This window comes from Nasonia vitripennis, chromosome 2, assembly GCF_009193385.2.
Source record: "Nasonia vitripennis strain AsymCx chromosome 2, Nvit_psr_1.1, whole genome shotgun sequence".
Lineage (NCBI taxonomy): Eukaryota > Metazoa > Arthropoda > Insecta > Hymenoptera > Pteromalidae > Nasonia > Nasonia vitripennis.
In genome coordinates this window covers 28,333,751-28,355,672 of record NC_045758.1, presented here as the reverse complement: position 1 = coordinate 28,355,672, position 21,922 = coordinate 28,333,751, and the positions used below count along the sequence as shown (strand labels likewise).

General features: G+C 44.3%; 1 protein-coding gene across 7 annotated transcripts in view; it reads left to right on the top strand.

Moving 5' to 3' along the window:
* The first annotated feature begins 7 nt into the window (after positions 1-7).
* Positions 8-21,922, top strand: part of LOC100118982 (guanine nucleotide-releasing factor 2) — an 84,730-nt gene continuing 62,815 nt past the window's right edge. For 6 of the 7 annotated variants that reach the window (XM_016982745.3, XM_016982742.3, XM_032596897.1 and 3 more), the window contains exon 1: positions 17,900-21,515. In XM_016982745.3, coding sequence (XP_016838234.1) covers positions 21,314-21,515 — 202 coding nt within the window. In that variant the 5' untranslated portion in view covers positions 17,900-21,313. Of the gene's footprint in view, positions 503-17,899; positions 21,516-21,922 lie in introns of those variants that run through there. The other variant, XM_016982746.3, reaches the window with a different exon arrangement.

Here is a 21,922-nt window from a genome sequence, read left to right as displayed (position 1 = left end):
GCATATTACACATTATATAGCAGCGAACGGCAGCAGAGCAGCAGCACATACGCAGTGACACTCGTGCGCGTGCCAGACAGAGATAGATCTCGACGAGGGAGAGATAGTGTGTGCGCGATACATATACATGTGCAGAGTTGATTCTCTCGCGATGCTCTGCAGCAGCAGTCTGCAGCCTCAGTGATGTGGGGAAGGCGCCGGCGTTAGAATACGTATATATATATATATATAGATCGTATATCGAAGTGTGTCCTGTGAGCGAGTAATAATATGCGGCTCGCCGGCCATCGACTCGTGCGATGCTACTGCTGTCGTCGGCTCCTGCCGCAGCCCAGGAGGCTGCTCCTAGAAGAAGCTGTCCTCCCTCGCAGCAGTGTCCGAGTATAAGTGTGTATATACGTGTGTGCGAAGGAGGAGGAGGAGGAGGAGGCGCTTAGACATCACGACGAGGAGAAGAGAGCTGCCGAGATGGCCTCGACGCCCAAGCCGGACAAGTACACGGGTGAGTCCGAGACTGTGTATATATTGTACATAATCTGTCTGCTCGTTACTTGCCCCCCTTTCAGAGAGAGAGAGAGAGAGAGAGAGAGAGAGAGAGAGAGAGCTGAGAGTAAGTGAGAGACGAGACCTTTCTCTGATCTCACGAGACATTCACGTACGTGTCTCGGTCTCTGCTCTGTCGTCGCGCGAGAGTGTCCGATTCGCAAATTATGCTATAGTACTACTACTACACTGCTACAAGTATACAGCATGCACCCCTGCGTTATTAGTACAATGACGCGATAAGCGAGCTCTCCGTCGCGGCGGGCAACCCCCGGCGCTTTGTTTACTCTTATAGTATATATACGTTCTCGCGCTGCATTAAACATAACAACGGAGCGTGTACGTACATCGTGTCGTGCAGTGCACGCGTCTTATCGCGCGCGATGCTGCGCGCAGCAGAGCAAGTACCTATCGGCCGCCTTTATCGAGCAGAGAGCAGAGCTCCCCGTTTATATATAAGTCTCTCTGCTGTGCGTGTATATACGTATATATACCCTGGCCTGCTGCAGACGAGCGGCTGTGTGTACCTATATAGCGCAGGATCCGAGAGGGGAGCAGTGCTGCTGCTCCGAAATGATCGTCGGGGGGACGGCGCTGGGGTGGAGGGAGGGGGTATATATATATATATATATATATATATATATATATATATATATATATATATATATATATATATATATATATATATGTTTCGCTCGCGTATACATATACACAAACGTGAGGCCAACGGTGTGTGGGGGGTAGAGGAGCGGCGCGGCGTGTTTTGTGTTGCGCGCGCGGACTGTCAAAAGCTGCTGTGTGCTCCTGATGCGGTGACTATATAGGTGCAGCCTAGGTGCTACCCCTGCTGGGCTTTGTCCTTTTTTTGTTTTGCGTCGATGTCTACCCCGTACGCGAGGTTTTTCTCTGTTTGCTGGCAGACCGGCGTGAAATGGCACGAGTGTCTGTTTGCTCGATCGGTGGTTATAGCTGCTGTGTGGTGCAGTTGTGGAAGAGAGAGAGTTTTCGCCGATTTTTGGAGAGAGAGAGAGAGAGAGAGAGAGAGAGAGAGAGAGAGAGAGAGCCGAGAGGATATGTGTGTCGGGGTGAATGCACTGGGGAATGCAGGTTGGGGATTACTCTGGAGCGGTATGCGAGAGGAGAGCGATCGTTTTGGAGCCGAGATGCTTGGCGGAGCGTAGAGGCAGACGTCTGTCGGGATGTTTTGCGAATTGGAGTGTGGGTGTCTGGGTGATATGCATTGGGAGGAAAATGGGGGATTCGATTTTCGTCGAGCTAAATGAAAAGAGAGATTGTTTGCTGATTCAGTTTTAAATTAAAATAAACAAAAAGAAACTCCATAGGTCTGTAAAAATCCAAAGAACAAAACCTCCACCTCGCTAACCACATCCAGTCAGCACCACCACACCCTATTATAGCTTTGCGCACAAAGCTTGTAAGAACCAGAAGAATAAAGAACTCCTCGCCCAACTGCAACTACAATATTTTCCACTAGCCCCCCATAAATCATTAGCTCGCTCTCTCTCTCTCTCTCTCTCTATCTCTCTCTCTCTCTCTCTCTCTCTCTCTCTCTCTCTCTCTCTTGCCACCATAAACATTGCGAGCTATATCCCGCACTCCATAGAGAGAGCAATTTTCGGTGAAGCCGCAACACAACACAAACACACGCGCACGCGTGCGCCTCGTTATTTATAGAATATTATTTCTGCGCGCGCGCGCGCGTTCACGCTTCTTTAGGCGATCGGCTGCAGCGCGTTGGCTCTTTCTCTTTCTCTCCCTGGAAATCGATTATATCAGAAGGCGCGGAAAGTCGTGCCTCCCCCTACTTCGTGATGTATATAGTTAAGCTCGTGGCCGGCTGCCGCGACACGAATTCCTTTTACTTACGCTCTAGCCCTTGTGTTGTTTGTTGTGCGCGTGTGTGTATGTATGTGTGTGTAAAGGTAAAGTGTCGAGTCAGTAGCGAATCCGGAATATATTTCGGTCGTTTGTCATTGGCGCACGGGAGGGATGCGTGTGTACGTTGATTAGTTTCGAGAGGGGGGAGAGAACGAAAATTCTTTTGTCGAGTTATCCCGCGGAGTATACAGGCTGTGTTCTGGAAAGGAGAGTTGGTGGTCTGGAAAATCTTTTTGATATGCAGATTTTTTTTAATATCTTCAGGGACCCGCTCAACGACGCCTCTTATTGTGATGATTTCAGGGAACTCGTGGGTGATAACGCTGTCGGATACTGCAGCGTTAGTACAGCTTTGTATGAATAATCGAAAGGAGCTGTGGAATAATGGATGGGAAGATGTTTATTTTATCGGAGATAGTCTGATAGGAGCTACTCGATTAAAGATTTGGCTCTGCATTATTCGTTGGCTCTGATGTTCGTTCGCGCGTACTCTCCGCTTATGCTTCATGATTTTTAAACGAGGATATCGTCGTCGTCGTACGACTCTATAGCTGCGAGCTCTTCCATGTACAAACTGTTACGAGTTTAATTAAAACGAACAATGTTTTATCCACGCACAGGAAAAAAAACATTTTAATAAAACATTCCTCTTCCTTTTAAACTCCGCAGTCGAATGAAATTTCCTCACGTACGAGTCTCGCTAACTCCGAAAGTGCCGAGCGAGCGTATAAGAATGAAAATTGCGTTCATCGTGTTTTCTCTCCGCGGAGAGACGGATGAAATAACGCCGAACTCGCGCAAATTTGTCTCCCCCGACATGCAGTGTAATTCCTCCGTTGATGAGTCACGTCAAACTTGCCATAACACACGATCTCGCACATATAATACAATCTCTTCGTGAGACAGAAGCGACGAAATTAGCGACACACACGGCTCTGTTATCCTTTTTCGGAGACCCACTTTCGCGATATAATCTCTCCGCGTCTTGCCATTAGTACTTATATATACACGATTTTCGAAGAATCGACGAAAGGCTCCGTACACGAGTGCGCGTCGACGTAAATCAAACTATTTTTGGCGGCAGACTGTTATATCCACACGTGTGTACTTTCGCTCCGGTAATAACCTGTACATATTTGGAAACTTGCGAGCGATTGATTTTGTTTCTCTTTTTTCGCCGCTCGCGCGCGCCGACGTTTATTTTTGTACGTTTGCTCGTTTCGCGAAGCTGGAGTTTTTGTACGAATATAACGAAGGCGGCGAGAGGACGAATCGAGAGTTTGTTTTATAATTTTGGAGTTAATTGTATTAGTATAATTAGGCGAATGAAAAGTTTATTCAAATATACTGCTAGTTTTTACCTTGGTTTAATAATATGCCTGGTTTTTATGACATATTTACTCAGAACTTAAGAAAATTTTTAATAGATGGAGCGGTGATACGAATGAAAATATTTGATGATTAATATTTACATTCAAGTATTAATTAATATCTCCGGGAACAACGCTATTTGCACAATACAAATATGCGTAACATTCTCTCTTAAAAAAGATATACTTATTAATAAAACCTTCGCTCCTCCGTGCACGTGCCGCGCACGTATGAAAATTCAAACGAACGCCGCCCACCCTGATAAAAACTCCTAGACAAATCGAACTCATCCCTCTCAAAGAGAAAAATCGGGAAAAAACCAGCGTAAAATAGCTGCGATCGTCACAGCGATGTATACCAAACCGAGAGAGCAACGGCTGCATCGTACACACACACGCGCGCGTACGGTAGCTTATTTTTGCGCGTCTATCGCTGAATGAGTTGTTGTTGACTCGACGCCCACGCGTCGCTGCCGCGGGTGATAATAAAGATGCGGAGGAGGAGTATAGGGATTGTACACGATGCCGAGAAAATGATTGTTGACGCTGTATAGCTGCCCGCGGCAAGGTGTAAAGTAATACGCTGATGGTTGGCCAGATTTTCGATGGAGATCCCTGTGTACTTCGTTCGGGGGGTGAGTTTCAATTAGGGGAAGTGTGCGAGCTTTCATTCAACTTTTTTTTACGTTGAATTTTACAAACTTTTGAAAGCGTATACGCGTATTGCGGGGACGATTTTTTAGAAACATTTTTTTTTTCACGCAAAATGTACTCCCAACTGTAAAATATTTCATCCAACTTTTATTCGAGCTTCCAGCACACTGCGTCAAAGAGTGAAAAACCCGATCGTATTCACTGCGGTCCATTTGCGATCCATACAAATTTTATCCCTTTCATGTCGAGCTTGCGTTTTATCAGTGGCGTCGAAAGCCGTGGGAATATCCTGCCGAACAATAAATCAAGCTATTTCTGGCAGAAATATAACCATTGGACGAAAAAAAAGGACGCTGTGAAAATACATGTAAGGAAGCCCCGACAATGACAACCAGGGCACATCGGGCTGATTGTTCTTCTCCATCCCGTCGCTTTTCAACAATGCGCCTTTCTCTGTTTTAACCCGGAATTAATTCGAGAGAGCTGCGAAGCTTTCGCACTGTGTGCTTCTCTCTCCCTTTGTGCGCTCAGCCGGCAATTACTTCCTCATTGAAGCTACATTGGTTTTGCTAATTGCGAATGACGAGGAAAATCGTGTCTCTTCCGTCAACAGTTTTTTCAATTTTTTCTCATTGCAAATTAGAGCAACTTAAGAGAGCATAAGGCGCAGTTTAGAAAAACTTGCCGTCGCGCGTTTAATCAGTATAATCAAGCATCGTGTAAATTTCCTGCTTCTTCTCTTCTCCTACACGCGCGCGGTTATAATTGGGTTTAATTCGAGTTGATTTGTTAGCGGCTAAAATCATGATTCCCCTGACCGACAAGGCAAAAAGTGAGAGCGTCCATAGTTCGCATACCAGAGCGCGCTTGACCGGCCTTATATCTATACCTATAGAGGAGAAAAGCTCCACTGCAGGCTGACCGCGCGAATCAGCTTAATGCACGTCTGCTTAATCAGTCCGCGTATTTGCTCGGTTTTCCCCGAAGAGATCAATTTTGCAAAGAGTATACGCGACCGTCGAACGAGCCATTGTTCTCCGAGCTGTTTGGTAATCTTGTTTGTCGAATGAAATTTCGAGAAACGACACCTAGCCGGCATAACATTAATTAAAGCGCGCGAAAAGAGAAGAGAGTGTGTCGTTAGTCCCTCCAACGGCTTTAAAGAAGGAAAACGAGTACCCTGTTACTTAAAACCGCACAAACCTATTTTTCCACCCACTCTCTCTCTCTCTCTCTCTCTCTCTCTCTCTCTCTTTCGTCTCATTCATTAACTCACTAGCCCACATCGTCATCTCTCGCTAACCGCGTAAATTCCCGCTTCTCGCTTGGCGTCAACCTAGTAGCTCTGCGGGTTTGAAGAAATTTCACCCCTCGCAAGCTCCAAGTTTTCTCCCGCCCTAGCTGCTCCACTTCTTTTTATTTCATTCTCTTTCACTTCTGCCTCTTGCAGTCTTTTTTTTTCTCATGAATATACTGCGTGAAATTAAAATATTAGTCGGATTGAAATAACGACGCAGTGAATAATTTTTAGTAAAATTATTGCCAAAAAAGCCTCGCGTTAAATCGTACAAGTCACAGACTGCAGTCGCGTTCATCCCCCGCAAAACCAATAATCCGCGTAATGAAACCAATTAATCAGTCGACTTCTAGTTTTTATTCTCTCAGCTCCCACACCCTCTCGACGTTCGCTCTATAGCTGACTCTCAATATTCGTCAAAGAGCCTACACAGTCCCACACCTCTGCCAGCATCATATCGCACGTCGGCGGCGCATATAAATCAAAGAAAATCTCGTTAGCATTCAGTGGCGCATGCGCCAGCCCGGGGCTTCGTAAAACGTTTCGTCGATCCAGCCGAGCGCGAAAACGGAAGAGAAGAAGAGAGAGAGAGGGAGAGAAAAGCGCGCGCGCGTCGTGTAATAATAATTCCGCGAGAAAAACGTGTCTAGGCATCGATTTCTTCCTTCTGCTTCTCGTCGTCTTCTTTTTCTTCTTCTACTTGTGCACATATCTGCTGCGTGGGATGAGTGTATGTGAGTGGGAGGTTTGAAAAGCAAACTCATTAAATTCCCAACTAGGCAAGCTGTAGTTCATTGAAACGCTTCTATGGAGGGTCGTTCTTTCTATCATGTCGCGAGGAGAAAGGTCGCGGGAGAGGATGCGGTGTATGGGTTCAAGGGGGCGACTACTGTGTAGACTCGCTGTAGAGAAAAAAAGAAAAGCGGTAATGGGAGGATTGAAACACAAAGACGCGGAGAGACTGCGGGGGAGATCGTCGTCGCGTGTACGCGTAGGAAGATACTGCCGCAGGCTTTTGTTATTTTTTTTATCGTAAATTAATGATTCTTCGGCTTTTGTATTTTTTAAACTTGATGTACCCAGTTTTTACTCAAAAATAATCCATCGAGTTACTCGTCGTCCACAGCTGATTATATCGTTACCAGCGTATTTCCCCATATTATCGACTTCTAAATAACGAAAGAGCCATTACAACCCAATCTTCAATACTCGTAAAAGAGAGCGCAAAGCAATAAGGGTACCCAGTCCCATCGTCATTAATACGAGCAAACCGAGCGAAAGGCATAAAAGGGTTATACGTAGCTTCGTACAAAGAAAGCCAAGCCTGGTGGACGAGGATCGAGTTGGCAAAAGCCTACAGTCATGAAAAGCTCTCGCGAAATCGAACGCGCGTACAGCACTGGTGCGCATCTCGTCCATCACTACATAGCATACTATGTATGCCCATTGTACCACGGCATTGTTCCGCAGCTGCTCTCCCCGTTCACTGGTTTATCAGCCCATGGGATTTTCATTCGACTTTCCATTTGTCGACGTTATAGGTAGTTGTGGTACAGAGTCAGAAGAAGCCACAGAACGAGATTAAAAGTGCTTTTCGGAGTGTACGACACCAATTTTGCGGTATACGGAGGACAAAATGGATCGTCGTCCAGACGCGACGATTATGATTATTTTAGTGGTGGATCTGCGTGAGAGACATTGGAAAAGGAATTAATCCGATGAGAGGAGAAACTGGGTCGGAAATTGTAGCTCTTTTTGCCTGATAAGTGTGGCGCGGATGCGAGAGTTGGCTAAATGACGGATGGTGATACAGTATGCGTGTATACTAGGTGTCTTATTTGGTGATATTGAAAGTATTATTCTTTTCAACACGAGTGATTGGTGGCAGCCTTTTTTGTCTTAGAGTAGAAAACGTGTTTGCGAGTTGGTTCGTGTTAAGGTTGTTTGTAATGAAAGTGGACACAGTTACTTCTGTTGAATCATTTATTAAAACCACGACACATTTAAGATGGGTAGAACGAAACACTTATGTTCAGATACAAATGCTCTTGATTAAAATACATTTTTATGCATGTCGGATGTAAATTATTACACATATATATAGTATCCGGCGAATACGCGTCAAATATTTGATCAGTCAGTCAAAAGATAAAAGATTCATTTTGTGGCAAAGACATTGCACGAAAGAGATTCTTCCTAATTTTGCGAATAGTTGTTTTCAGCTTCTAGCTTAAATCAATACGACCTCTTCAAAGACTGCTGATCAACTGCCGACTATTACATCTGTGTTCGAGTAATCTAGTTGGAAAAGCCGCAATAGAGTGTCAGTTATAAAATCAGAGGCTTCCAGGAATATGATTTTGTATGTTTACGTAGAACTATTTACTAATAGCAATGGGTGATTGCGCTGCTTTTTATTTCACGTATACGAAGATGTCTAATTTAGTAATAATGTAAAGTATTATTCTTTTTATACACACGAAAGATGACATACTTTTTTATGTCTTAAATAGTAGAGTAGTCAAAAATGTAAAAGAGGTTAATTAGTCTACGAGTTGGCCGATGCACTAGTATAAGTTCAAATTGTTTTAAATAAAATAATCGAGGACACAGTAACTCTCGTTTGATCGTCTTATGATACCACGACACATTTATGATTAGAACGATACGTTTGTGTTTACGTTAAATTAAATATACGTCTCAAATACTGTATCCGTTGAAAGAAATTTTTTTCATTTTTTCGCAAATGTCTTCGACGAGGTCCTTGTCCGAAATAGGTTTTCTGTAATCTTGCGAAGAGTTTCTTTTGTTTCCTGGTTATTCCTCGATTTTGTTTCTTTTACAATTTGTCTCGTATTCTGAACTCTCAGCTGAGCTTGCAGCACGTCGGCGTGATTTGGCAGCTTCGTTTGTAGGAACATATTTCGCAGCGTCCCAAGTGCTTTTGTCTGCCTCTTTGAACAAAACATTTGCGTGCGAGGAATTATCTACTGCGAATACAGAGTCGTTTGAAGTAGTTGTTCCATTCGATTCGTCCGATGAGGAGTTTGTCGATTTCGAGGATCGTTCTTTGTTTTCACAGGCCGCAATGATGTCTCTGAGAACCTTAAATGGTAAAATTACGCTTCTGCTGGCTACGTCTTCTCTAGGGAATCTACGTAAAACGAGAGTTTGATGTGTAAGTAGTGGCCTCTTAATCGTTTTAGGTTGCGTTTCCTCTTCACTAGATTCGATCGAATTAGAATCATTAGGTTTTGGAACGCCGCCCATTGTTTGAATAGTTTAGAATTGATACGACCTCTTCGAAGACTGCTGATCAACTGCCGACTATTACATTTGTGTTTAAGCAGTCTAGTTGGAAAAGCCGCAACAGTGTCGGGTATAGGACCAGAGGTTTCCAGGAATATGATTTTGTATGTTTACGTATGACTGTTTACTAATAATAAATTCGAGCAATGGTTGATTGCGCTGCTTCTAATTCCACGTATATGAAGGTATCTTATTTGGTGACGATGAAAAGTGTTCAGTCGACAATATTAAAGAAGTCATTAAGTCAACGAGTTGACCTATGCACTGGTTCACGTTTCGATTGTTTTGAAGAAAACAATCGGACAAGGTAATTTTCGTTTGATCATCTTATCAAACCACAATACATTCATAATAAAAAAAATTGTCAGTGCTTATGTACATTTTTATAATTTTCGTATTCGTTAAATACACGTCTCGTATACTCTATCAGTCGAAAGAAAATTTTTGCATTTTTTCGCAAATGTCTTCGAGGTCCTTGTCCAAAATAGGTTTTCTGTAATCTTGCAAATAGTTTCGTTCGATTTCTGGTTCTTCCTCTATTTTTTTTCTCTTACAATTTGTCTTTGATGCTAAACTCTCAGCTGGGCTTGCACTTCGTCGGCGTGATTTGGCAGCTTTGCTTGTAGGAAGGTATTTCGATTTCCAAAGGCTTCTGTTATCCTTTTTGACCAAAACTCTTGTGGGCGAGGAATCCTCTACTGCGAATCCAGAGTCATTGGAAGTACTCGTTTCGTTCGATTCGTCCGAAGATGAGTTTGTCGAGCTCGAAGATGCTTCGCTCTTTTCCTCAGCCTCTTGTGCGTCTATGAGACTCTTGAACGATACATTTAAGCGTACAGGGGATTTCTTGAATTCAAAGGCTGTACGATAAAACTTATCCACCTTGTTCGTGACCGACATTCGTTTAGCCAAAGAATTGGCGGAGCAGTTTACATTTGCTGGATCCCATTTTGTTTGTTCCATACAAGCTCGACGTTCAGGGTGACAACTTCGATTGAGCGTTTGTCTTGGCGTTTGTTCTTCGGTAGGTTCATTGTCGACTTCCTCCTCCTCCTCCTCGTCTTCGGGCACTGACTTATTAGGTTTTTGATCGTCGGCCATTGTTTCGATGGTCTTGAATTGATTTGACCACTCTGAAGACTGCTGAGTAACTGCCGACCATTACAGCTGTGCTCGCGAAGACTTGTCAGAAAATCCGTGACAGTTTCGGTCATAGGGCAGACATTTCCAGGAAATTGATTTCACTCGACATATTACGACTATCGACTTATCATAAATTAGAGCAACGGTTGAACGCGCTGTTTTTCGATCCACGTTTACGAGAAAGCTGTGCCATCTTTTTCCCACGTTATATTACCCATATCACCCCTGCATAATGATTTATAAGATCGGAGTATCATTCCAAGATAACCTACTAATGACTATCAATTCCCAATACACACACAGTCGAACATATAGTCACCGTTAATCTCTTCCTGGAAATGAAAAAAGACGAGAAGCTCTCGCCGCAGGTATAACCTGCTAAATCAACGGTAAGTAATAGATTATCAGCGTCGGCCCGATGACTTTATAAATCATCGTGGAAATTCTCCGAGCGGAACTGCACCAGTATACACGAGCTCTAAAAGCAGGCCGCTCTCGCTTTGATATATAAACGCGAAAGAGATGCAGGCTGTAATTTTAAAAGCAAATATCATCAATGCGTGAAATTCGCTCGGTGAAATTTCAAATCCAATCAGACTCCCCGGCGCGCGAACGCGGCTAATGGCTCGGCGAATTGGAAAATATAATGTTATGATAACGATGATAACGAGCATCACGCGAAACGCTATACTTTTAGAAGGTAGTTTACGACTCGATTATCGATCATTAATGGAATGATACTCAGCCCCCAAGTTGTTGATGTCGTTAGCAACGATATACGACATGGCTAGGTCGTTTTTCACCTATATGTAATGACCACGAGAGGATCAAGGAAAACCAGAGCGAGGAATTCGGCGTAAACGACCACAGTGGCTAGCTCCCTTACTTGCCGCGAGACATGTGTAGCTCGTAATCCGCGTTAACTTCCGCCTTCTCTTTCTGCTCTAGCTCTTTTTCTCTGTTTCTAAACTACACACGGGAGCGAGCGAGCTAGCTGGCGCAATATACATGCAAATCTAAAGTAGTCGCGAGAGCTGCTGGCGCTGCGGCTTTTCTCCGTAAAGCTCAATTTTGTATACGCGCTCTCTTTCCACGCCCGAGCTTTCTTGCACCGTCCACATTTTTTCCGTTTATTTATCAAGCTTTGCCCCGTTTTTCTTTATACCTCGTGCGGCTTTGCTTAACCCTTTCTCTAGCTCTCCGTCGCCTTGTTTTCCCAAGTATCAAAGTACTTTGTTACACACTCGCCTTTTTTTGCGTGGATGTAATACATTAGAGTTTTACCGAGGACGCGACACAGTAGTGGGTAGAATGTTTGTTACTAAAGGAGAACCGTTTTTTACTCTACTTGTCGAAGCTCGACGGGAGCAAAACACCTCCGCAGAATAATACAGACGTCAACGATCTCCATCTGCCATAAACGTCAGAGAGTATACATCTCCACGCTCCGATCGCTTTTTGCCTGGGTATTAGCGCGGAATGCTAACCAGTCCGGCGAACGAACCTACCAATACAAGCAAGCGATGCTGACTACTATCCGTTGCAGGCTTTCTCCCGCGCGGGCAGCGGCGTGCCAGAAACACGAATTCGAGAACGCACACGAGTATATAGAGGCCCCTGAGTTAGCGCGCGCGGAAGTACTGAATCGCCTGGCGTCGTCGCGCCTCATGAATATTCGCTTGGCACGTGTGCCTCTGCAGCTCTCTGGCTACTGTTGGTAAGAGAGACGACGGGGTTCGGAGCTCTGAGGTGTGCTTTTGGCGTTTGCCAGGCTAACGGCAGAGAGGGTGGTATCGAAGGGGAGGAGGAGGGTTTATACGTATGTAAACGTGCGCCTCGACCAACTCTTGAGGTCGATTTGCGCGTTTTCCGGCTGCTGGATTCGAACTCCTGGGGATTGCTTTGCCTATTGATTACGTGGGATTTGCCGGATACGACTCGCGTGCCTGTTTGCCTTATTCTTTTGGGGAATGTCTGGCTGATTGATTGGATTTTGAAGACGCAATTAAGCTTCTCTCGTTTCTTTCAGTCGATCCGGGGCGAGTGAAACCGCGTAGAAAGAAGTAAAACGCCGTTTTTCTAAGTACTTCGAGTCGTACGACGCCGTTTCGAGCAAAAGGTAGAGAGAGAGAGAGAGAGAGAGAGAGAGAGAGAGAGAGAGAGAGAGAGAGAGAGAGAGAGAGAATCGCGGACGTGCGGTAAAAGTAAAAAATTCCTGGCATCACCACCGCAAAGCCGATGCACTTGCGCGCGTCTCGAGCGAAAGAGCGGGAGTAAGAATAAAAAAGTTTATTTCACCGCTTTCACCTTGTGGCGGCCGTATAACCCCCCTCTTTTATTTTCTTTTTTTCGACCTGATGGTCATCGTAGTAGAAGTGCATCCGCATCACGCGACTTCCGGCGATTCTCGATTTTTCGTCGCGAAGTAATCGCTCTTGGGCATTTGCTCCATTATCGGTTCGGCTCGCCTTCTTTTTATTTTTTTGTTTTTACTGTACGTAGAGGCAAAAAGTTCGGAAGGTTTGAATTTCACTCACGCTACGCTGCGCGCTGGACTTTCGTCGTTATAGTAGTGTATTAGAGACTCTTGGATCTGGGCCGGCTATAGCGTTTCAAAGGGTTTTATTTAGTTTTTTATTTCGCTTTGCGAAGAGGGGAGAGAATGTTCACTCGGAGTTTAGTGCCTTTTGTCGGGTTTTAATTGCGGCTCCGATAAAAAGAGATGGCACACGGCGAGAAAGATTTTAGAAATTTCGAAACGCCTGCGGAAATTGGGCTTCTAATGGAGCGCGGAGAAAATAGAAATTAGTTGATTACTTTTTGTACTGTACGCGTGCAAATTGTACGAAGGCATTTTTGTCATAATCATTTTGCGGTCCAACAAAAAAAAATCTTGAAAACAGTAAGCTCATAACGGTACGTATACGTGCGCGTGACGTAGAATCGCTGAAACAAGTTTTGCTTCGCGTGTAATGCGCTGTAATCGCGTCGGAGTTTCAGCTCTCTTTTAATATGATAGCACTTACGTTCATTTACATCTCTCTCCAGTAGCATCTACGAGCGCGTATAATCCGATTACAACTTTGAGCTGAATGTCATTATTCTCCAAGCTTTTTCTCGTTCTACACACAGTAAACGTGAGCATCCCAATACACTCTCACGTCGCTCAGAACTACAACAACGTAAAACCCACAAAAAAGTCTCTCGCGAATATATTCCAGCCCGAAGAGACTAAATCTCCTATCCACTTTGCAAACACACACATACACACACACACCACCCTCGGACCGAAATCTCCTACGCGTCGTTATTTATAACCGCAAGCTCTCCACCCTTAAGAGGTAAAAAAAGCCTGCAAAACTAAATCCCCTCGAATTTCCGATAAATCGAAGGAGCAGAAGCAGCCCCCGCGCTCATATCTCACGTAACATGTATACAACGCTCGGTAGGGCTCACCCTCGTCGTGTGTCTCGTCATCTCTTCTCCTCTCCACCGTTAAAATAGACGCGCGTATACGCATAAGCCAGAAAGAAGAGCCAGGTAAAATTATACCCGCGGCGCTCTGCAGTCCCCGCTCGAGGCGCGCGCGAGTTTCGCTGCTGCGAAAGAGAGAGAGAGAGAGAGAGAGAGAGAGAGAGAGAGAGAGAGAGAGAGAGAGAAAGAGAGAGAGAGAGAGAGAGAGAGAGAGAGAGAGAGAGACTATAGCAGTATAGCAGCACCAACAGTACAGCAGCGAGAGGAGAGTTGGTTCGGTTCAGTTCGCCGGTGAGATTCATTCGCGAGTGGACGTTGTTGTGTGCCAGCAAGAGCGTCCGGTGTGTAGTTAGTGTTTAGTCGGTGTTGTTGCTTGAATTGCTAGTGGAAAGTTGTGGTGCGGAGTTTTTGATTTTTTGGAAAATCGACCTGTGGAGAGAGAGTTTTCAGGGGTGGAGTAGATTTTTGAACTAATTTTAAAAAGCTATACGCGAGTAATCAGAGTTTGAAAAAACAAAATTTAGCGAAAGTTCATTAAAAATCGAGTTAACTCGTTGGTCGTCGCCACAGGCTAACAAATAGAGATGCTCTAATCAGCGAGGCAACACCGAATATATTCGAAGCGAAAATAGAGCTGACGCTCATTTAAAATCTTCGAAATAACGCCAAGGCACAGAGAGAGAGAGAGAGAGAGAGAGAGAGAGAGAGAGAGAGAGAGAGAGAGAGAGAGAGAGAGAGAGAGCTCGTGATTTAAACAAACTAGATCTTCGCGAAAAGCTTCGACCTGAAATAACCGTCAACAACAAAGCGGCAATCAACACACCGCGACGTCCATTCGAAAACTCGGTCAGCTGCACACAAACTCTCTCTCCCCCAAGCAAAACGAATCCCTCAACCCAATCAGCCGTCATCTAATCATATCCATCCTCTCGCACGACATCGCAGAGCCATACACTGTACTCTCTTTCATCTCTCCCCGCAACAACATCACCGAATCAATTTATCGCGCACACACGCGATTTCGAGTGTATGCTATACCATACGATCGGCTGATTGACGATCAAGGCCCAATTAGTTTAGCAGGTCGAACTACACACGGAACACGTGCTCTCGGTGCTCTGCGCATGCGCCGTTCTCGGAGCGCGAATGATCGCGGCGTCGATGGATGGTTCACACGCTGATTTAACGCTCGGAATTTGTCGAACGCCGAACGGTTTCTTCCGAGACCTTTATTGGCCGTTTATGCAACGATCTGCGAGTGTGTTTGTATTTATAGAGTGTGAGAATCCGAGGAAGGCTATTGCTCCGCGATTTTGCGATGTTTTTTTAATATCGAGCCGGTGTATTTTTGTTGAGACGAGTCCAGGAATAAATGTGTGTGTGTAATCCCTTCGTCGATATCATACAGTGTATAAACGGCTCTATTTAAGACCGGACTGTGTGTAAAGATCGCATCTCGTTCGACTACAATATACTACCACCCGCTGTGCGCTGATGAAATAAAACTCGCGTGGATGTAGGAGATAAAAATATACATTCGATGATCCAGCCCGGTAAAAGCCATTGGAAATAGTCTTGTCAAAGCGTCTTTTACTTTGTCTGCCCGGCTATCTTCGCGATATTCTAATGCGATTACACCCTCTGTTGGAATTTAATTCTAATAAAAAATTGCTGCTTCGGCACTGCAGAATACGAAGAAAGAAAAAAAATCTCGTGGCTTCGTAGTGGTTGCATAGTAGACCCCTTATAGCTGCAAGACTCGTGGGGCCAGTGCGCGCAACGGAGCATAGGCGTAACGGAGACCTTATAGAATTCGCATAACAATAACGTCACGGATGCAGAGAGCGCCTCTGAGCGCCTCTTGATGCTGATGCTTCTTTATGATGCTATAGCACTTAGCCGATATGCGCTATTCGTTTTGTACTTAGCTGTACGTTTCTCTTTTTATTATTGCTGATGCTTATGGGGAAGTGGTCCATGAGTTGGTGAAACATGCTGTACTGGTTTGTGTTGAGTAATGGATATAAGTTGATCTGAATTAGTCTAATTAAAGGTGATCTATAAAATCTGGAAACTTATTGCCGTCTCTCAATGATATTTAGAAGAATATCTGTAGGTCACGCTTTTCTGAATTCTTTACAGTTTCTCATCGCAAGTATAGAGACATACTCTATATACCACTGAATTACAGCCAGGAGAAACGACAAATTTTTACCGTAACACTTGATGCCTCCACCTGCAAAAAATTCAACATACCGCACCAGCCCTGACATATTTTTTAGTCATAGTTTATACGGCTTTTTTATTTGCATCTCCCCGCGCGGAGAAAAGTAAAAACTTACGAGCCGTTCGTGTTTTGTCGCTCGTAAAAAATAAAAAACGATTCGTCCGATGCTACTATACTACAATACGCAGCTGTGGCGCGCGAAACAATGCTCTTATACAGCGGCGTTACGTTATTTATGACGTGGAAGAAAATTGAAGCTCTATGCACGACAAAAGCATCGTTTATCGAGCATAGATGCGTGCACATTTCTCGTGTATTTGTCTATTCTCTTCCGTTTGATCAGAATCGAGCGAAATTACGAAATACGCGATTGCTGCATATGTCGGTCTAATTTGTTTTTAATTCGACGATGCGAAACAACGTTGATTAACGTCGCAGCTCTTGAGCCTTTCGCAAAATATTCTCGATGCGCACTGCACCATTCGATTGTTTATTAACGTAATTTAACGAGTAACGGGGAAAACCCTTTGCGTCTACTATATGTTTGAATTAAATCACCGGCAGAAAGTCCATATCGATTTATTTATTCCACGTAATACGCAGCGCCGATTTAATTGATTGCAAACATACGTTTTCCATTACAGCACACTTCAAGCACTCACCCTTTTCAACAAGTTCGTTATATTCCGACTCTTCAAACATTCACCGAGTCTGTGAATTCTTTTTAATTGGGCCGCGAGCGAGCGTTAGCGCGCCTGTGCATTAACGTTTCGATCTCTATATACTATATACGAGCAACTTGACACGTAACACACTTTTAGAAACTGCGGCGCGACTCCGAGTTATACAAAGATAAACATTTGAATTTTCGCGCCGCACGCGACAAATTAAATTCTCCGAACTTTCTCCGCGTAATAATTCAGCGGAAGCCAGTATACGAAATTCGCGAAGAAGAAGAAGAAGAAGAGTTTGCAAGCTGTAGAGTCGCAATGCACCTCTCTCTCTCTCTCTCTCTCTCTCTCTATAGCTCATCGAATCACGGGAAAATCTGGGTCGCAAGTTCACTGACGCGCTGCACTGTGTACGTGTACGACATAAAAATATCGATCTCGCGGAAGAGTAAGCCGCGCATCGGGTATATAGTACATTTCACTCGAATCCGGGACCAAAACCTTTAAGCGTTTGGCGATTTGAGCGAGAGGGATATATAGATGGAGTGGCTTTCGCGGAGTAACGCAGAGGATCGGCTTTGTTGTTATTGTTGAGCGTTTGAGAGTATCTTGTGTTTTTATGGCAGAAGTTTGTTAAACGGTTGGACAATCTGTTCGAGGTTGATAAAACTGTCGTTTGTGACAGAGAACTACAGAAACAGACGCGAGTTTTTTTATTATTCACTTGCTGTACTTGGGGTTAAACTGAGTTTCTTCAACTATATTTTAGAATTAGCAGTATACGTAGCATACAATAACGCTGCAGCGAAGGTTTTCGACTATATCGAGCCTATACAGTCGTCCGGCTCATATGCTCACTCTAGCGTGTGATAATGGCGCACTCGGCTACATGGCACACATTCGTTCTCTCTCTTATTCGCTTTTGCATTCGCTGCCGGCGCGACGAGTTGCTTTAACACTGCACGCACATCAGCAGCGATCGTTTTTCCGACGAAATTGCAGAGATTCTCGAGAGGAAGTAAGAGCCTCTGTTGCAATGCGTAATTTGTAATGCTGTCTCTTCTTTTCAACCAAAACGTCTCTGGGATTCAATTTCAATTGTATTCATATTGCAAATTTAGATTTTAAATCGGAATCGGGTTATCTTATCAGCCGTCAATTCGGACATGTCAGTATAGGATAGGTTTTGCCTGTGAAAATTAAATTAGAAATAAACAATCTTTTCGCGCGACGTGACACATTTCAATTTAGCAGTATATTGTTTTCACGCATGAATAATCTTCCGGACCATCATTCGGGATCTGCGCGGGATTGTGCGTTACGCTCGAGTTGCTGCGTTGTCCATGTTACCAAAACGTCGACCTATATATCGCGAAATAATACGCGACGTTTGAAAATTATATAAAAAAAAAAAACATTTACAATGCCTACTATTATGCAAAAATTAGTACCTTTAAAAAAACAAAACTATAAAGACCGAATCACCGGCTAATATATCTCCATCGACACAAACCAAAACACACCCACGCTCATCATCCGTACGCGCTTAATAAGCGTTGAATAAAGGCCGCCGAACAGAGACCGGCAACACCTCGGTTCCGGTGGGGGCGTCGAGAGCAGCGGTATGAGAGGTCAAGTTTTCGCTCCAGTAATCGGTGATCGTTTGTCGGACAAGGTGGCCACATCGGGAGCGGTTGTTCATATAAACTCGCCGATTTATTTATCGTTGCGTGCGGTTATTTATGCTTATTTTCTTTCTTTTACCGCACGACGAAAAAGTGAAAAAGTTTGCTTATTCCGCGTGCGAAGAAAATTCGTTCGGGAAGTTAATTAAGACTTTATCGTCGGGATTATATAATGATTTTAATTACGCTGTTGATAGAGAGGTGAGATAGACGGCGAAGCGCGAGGTGTTTTAATTAGATTAACGATTTTTTGTTGTATCGTCTTTTGTGGACGAGTTATTTCTTTGGATTGTAAACAAGATTCGTATTAGCTTATAATCGACGAATGAAGCTCATTAGTATGATACACAAACAAATAACAATGCGTGGCCGGGTAATTACACCCAACGCTCTTTGAATTTCTAGTTATATCCCTTTACTGATTAAAAAACGTTTTTCATCATTCAAAAAGCCTCTGCGTCAATTTCAAACAAAAACAAGCTCGCGTCGACCTGCCATTTACCCTTCCAGCTCGTCTAAAAATACAAAATCCAGAGCGTAGCTTGAATTTTTTCAAAAACATCCCTGCTCACTTTTCGCAGAGAAAAAATGCTAACGCAGCCCACCTTTTCGAGTGCACCTCGTTAAGCAAATTCCGAGCCGTATAAAAGCGTGTTCTAGGTGCACCTGCGTGATGCGCTTATTATAGTGGTATATACATACAGCGGAAGAGAGTTGGTTTGAATGGTGGAGTTTATAGCGCTCGTGACGTGAAAGTGGACACCCATAGAATCTTCCGATGCGCCTTTTGCTCTCTATGCGGAAGGAGTTTGTACGCGGCTGTGAATTATCGCGTGCTTTTGAACAGGTTACCTACGGTGCGCAGAGGAGATTATTTATCCGCGATCATATTCTGTGCTTCGTTTTTTTTCCTCAGCTCGCTTGAATAGAAATTTCAGCATCTCTCTTCAAAAGCCTTGTCCTACCTGAACCTTCAGGAAAATTCAAGCCCGATATTTCACTAGACCAGTAGCCCGCGATGTGTATAAATACCGCGAGGGATTATCGAGGCCGTCGCGCATCTCTTTGAGGCTCACCTTGTGGCACACACGTTTATAAGAAGGCGCCAACGACAAGATGATGCCGCGCAGAAAAGCGCTGACGTCAGGCGCTTGTGTGTGTGTGGTGTCGACGGAAGAAAGTGAAAAGCTCGCGCGCGCATCATCGCGCGCTTGTAACGCCTCCGTAAAGCTTTAGACGCGTATTATATTTAGGCGGCGTGTCACACGGCTGCCTTTCGGAATCAGTCGCTTTCGCGATCGGGACGGAATTAAACGTGCGCGAGTTGCTGACGAGAGCGCGGTTATCTCCTGTGTGCTATAACTAGAAAATAAACTGGTGAAATTTGTTCGAATCGTTTTAAATCCTTCGGTGTCTAAAACTGCCGAATGTGTCACAGTGACGTGCAAAACCCATTTCGAAAGTACGTTTTTCACCTACTCACTCCCTGATCCGAAAATTTCCCCTCGATCCATCACAAACTCTTATCCTAAAAGTCGGTAGCTCTCTGAAAACTGCACTCAACTCGCTTATACAACTTACAAGTCCTCTTTAAACTTTTACAACTTTTATCTCCCCGCTGCAGCAGCTTCGGCTCTCGCGTTTCTCGCGGTGCAGTGTATAGCCTATCGAGAGCTATAGCTGTGTATACATGTGTCTATATATGTGCGCCGCGAAAAGCCGTAACCGCGCCGACAGGATTCGGTTACCAAGTACTCGCGAGTCGGCATACGAGTCGGGCTTCGGCGTCTCGGTTTCGCGCTGCTTGAAGCAGCCCCGAGAAATCAAGCACCGCGAAAACCACTGCTCTCTCTTGGTGTATGTGGAGCGATAAACCGCAGACGCCGCCGCCGACGTTTTTTATTTTCGCGCACGCTGGCGCCGTGTGTGGTTTTTCGGTATTTTTCAACTATCCGATCGAGTAATTGCATGAGTGGTTGTGGAGGAATTTCGAAGATTTTCGTGTCGAGGAATTTTCGGATATGGGTTGCGAATTGATTTATTTTATGGTCGGAGCGTTTAATTGGCGGAGATTGGAATCTGGCGATCGGATTGGGATAGGAGAGCAGGTATGCTTGACTTTTTAGTTGAGATTTAGTCAACCGGGCCCATTCGTTTCATAACTACACTTTGAACTATCCTAAGCAATACAGCACCTCTCGATCCGATAACCCGTCAGCGCTCAATTAAATCGAAATAAACCCAACCTGTACCAACATCCTTAACGCGCAATTCATCTCTCCCAACTCCTTCCTCTCTTGCACTCACCTTTCCAAAACAAAATAAAACCTCCATCGATAAAAAAATTCCTTGCAGACTAGCGCAATACGGCACGCGAATCTGTCGCTTCGCGCCTGTAAATCACCTCGTACTTATCTGATGTACACACAAGCAGCCGCGAGAATCGCGAATGAAGAAATGCATGTGTATCGCGCGTATACGTCTAATAAAACCGCATTCGTATATTCGCTGCGCAGCAGACTTTTCGCGCAGTAAACATTGCAGGCGCGCAAGAGCATCGAAAAAATACGCGGGACGAGAGGAGTCGCAATTTGTGTACCAAGAACGCGCTTTTATCGCACGCGCGCGCGCGAGAAGAGTTCCGCGAATGGAGGTCACCCAAAGAGAGAGCTAAATCTATTGTAAAAATGTCGCGCTGGAATTCTTGCGAGGAGTTTGTGTGTTTGTTGATTTCTTGGCTGCAGGTGATTAATGAACGGTGACCTGTATTCTTATATTATTCTTAGTAGAAGCTACGTGATTTAATCTACAGGAAATCGTTGATAGAAAGAAGCTAACTTTGTGAACAATGTCACGGGAATAAGTAAAAACAATCGCAACGAGCGTTAATGAACGGTTAACAATTTGAATTAAAAAAAATGAGTGACTTGATACAGGGCCGCCGAGCCCACCAAAATATTGCCCTCCAGAAGGGCTAATACACTCGATCGGTCTCAGTGCGCATCGACAACTTGAAACCAGAAAGTTAAAAAATAAAAGAGATGCCGCAGTACGACGAGTCGTTTCTGGACTCGCCGATCTTCCGGCGTCGAGCACGAAGCTACTGCGTGCAAAAGCAGTCGGTGCGCAAGTCCAGGTCATCGTTTCAACTAACAGCTTCGCCGCTGCTGCTAGCGGTCACCAGTCCGACTAGGAGAATCAAGGCCTCGGCTTCCATATGCAATCTCCAAGGGATTGGCACTGGTATGATGATGAGTGATCTAATGTGGGAGGATTTTTAATTTTTATTGATTTTTATTGATTGAGGTACAATTCAATATATTTACTCATTGTGGCTAATGGCTCAGTATATTATTCTTACAAGTATTATAATAGATGCCATTCAAGAGCTAGTCCTGAAACTCGTACTTCAAAAATGATATTTTAATCTTATACAATGTTCAAATTGTGCATTTGTTAATGTTACGTATTATTTTTCTGTTTCAGGTAAGCAAATTTCATTTTTTGAAAGCGAGCGTAATAGAGCAGCAAGAAAAAGAAAACGAAGGTCACATGTACGTGCACCACGGTAAAAATAAGGTCAGGTATTTTTAGTTTTCGGCAGAAAAAAAGAACAACAGTGTAGCTCTCGGCAAATTAAAATTCAGCTC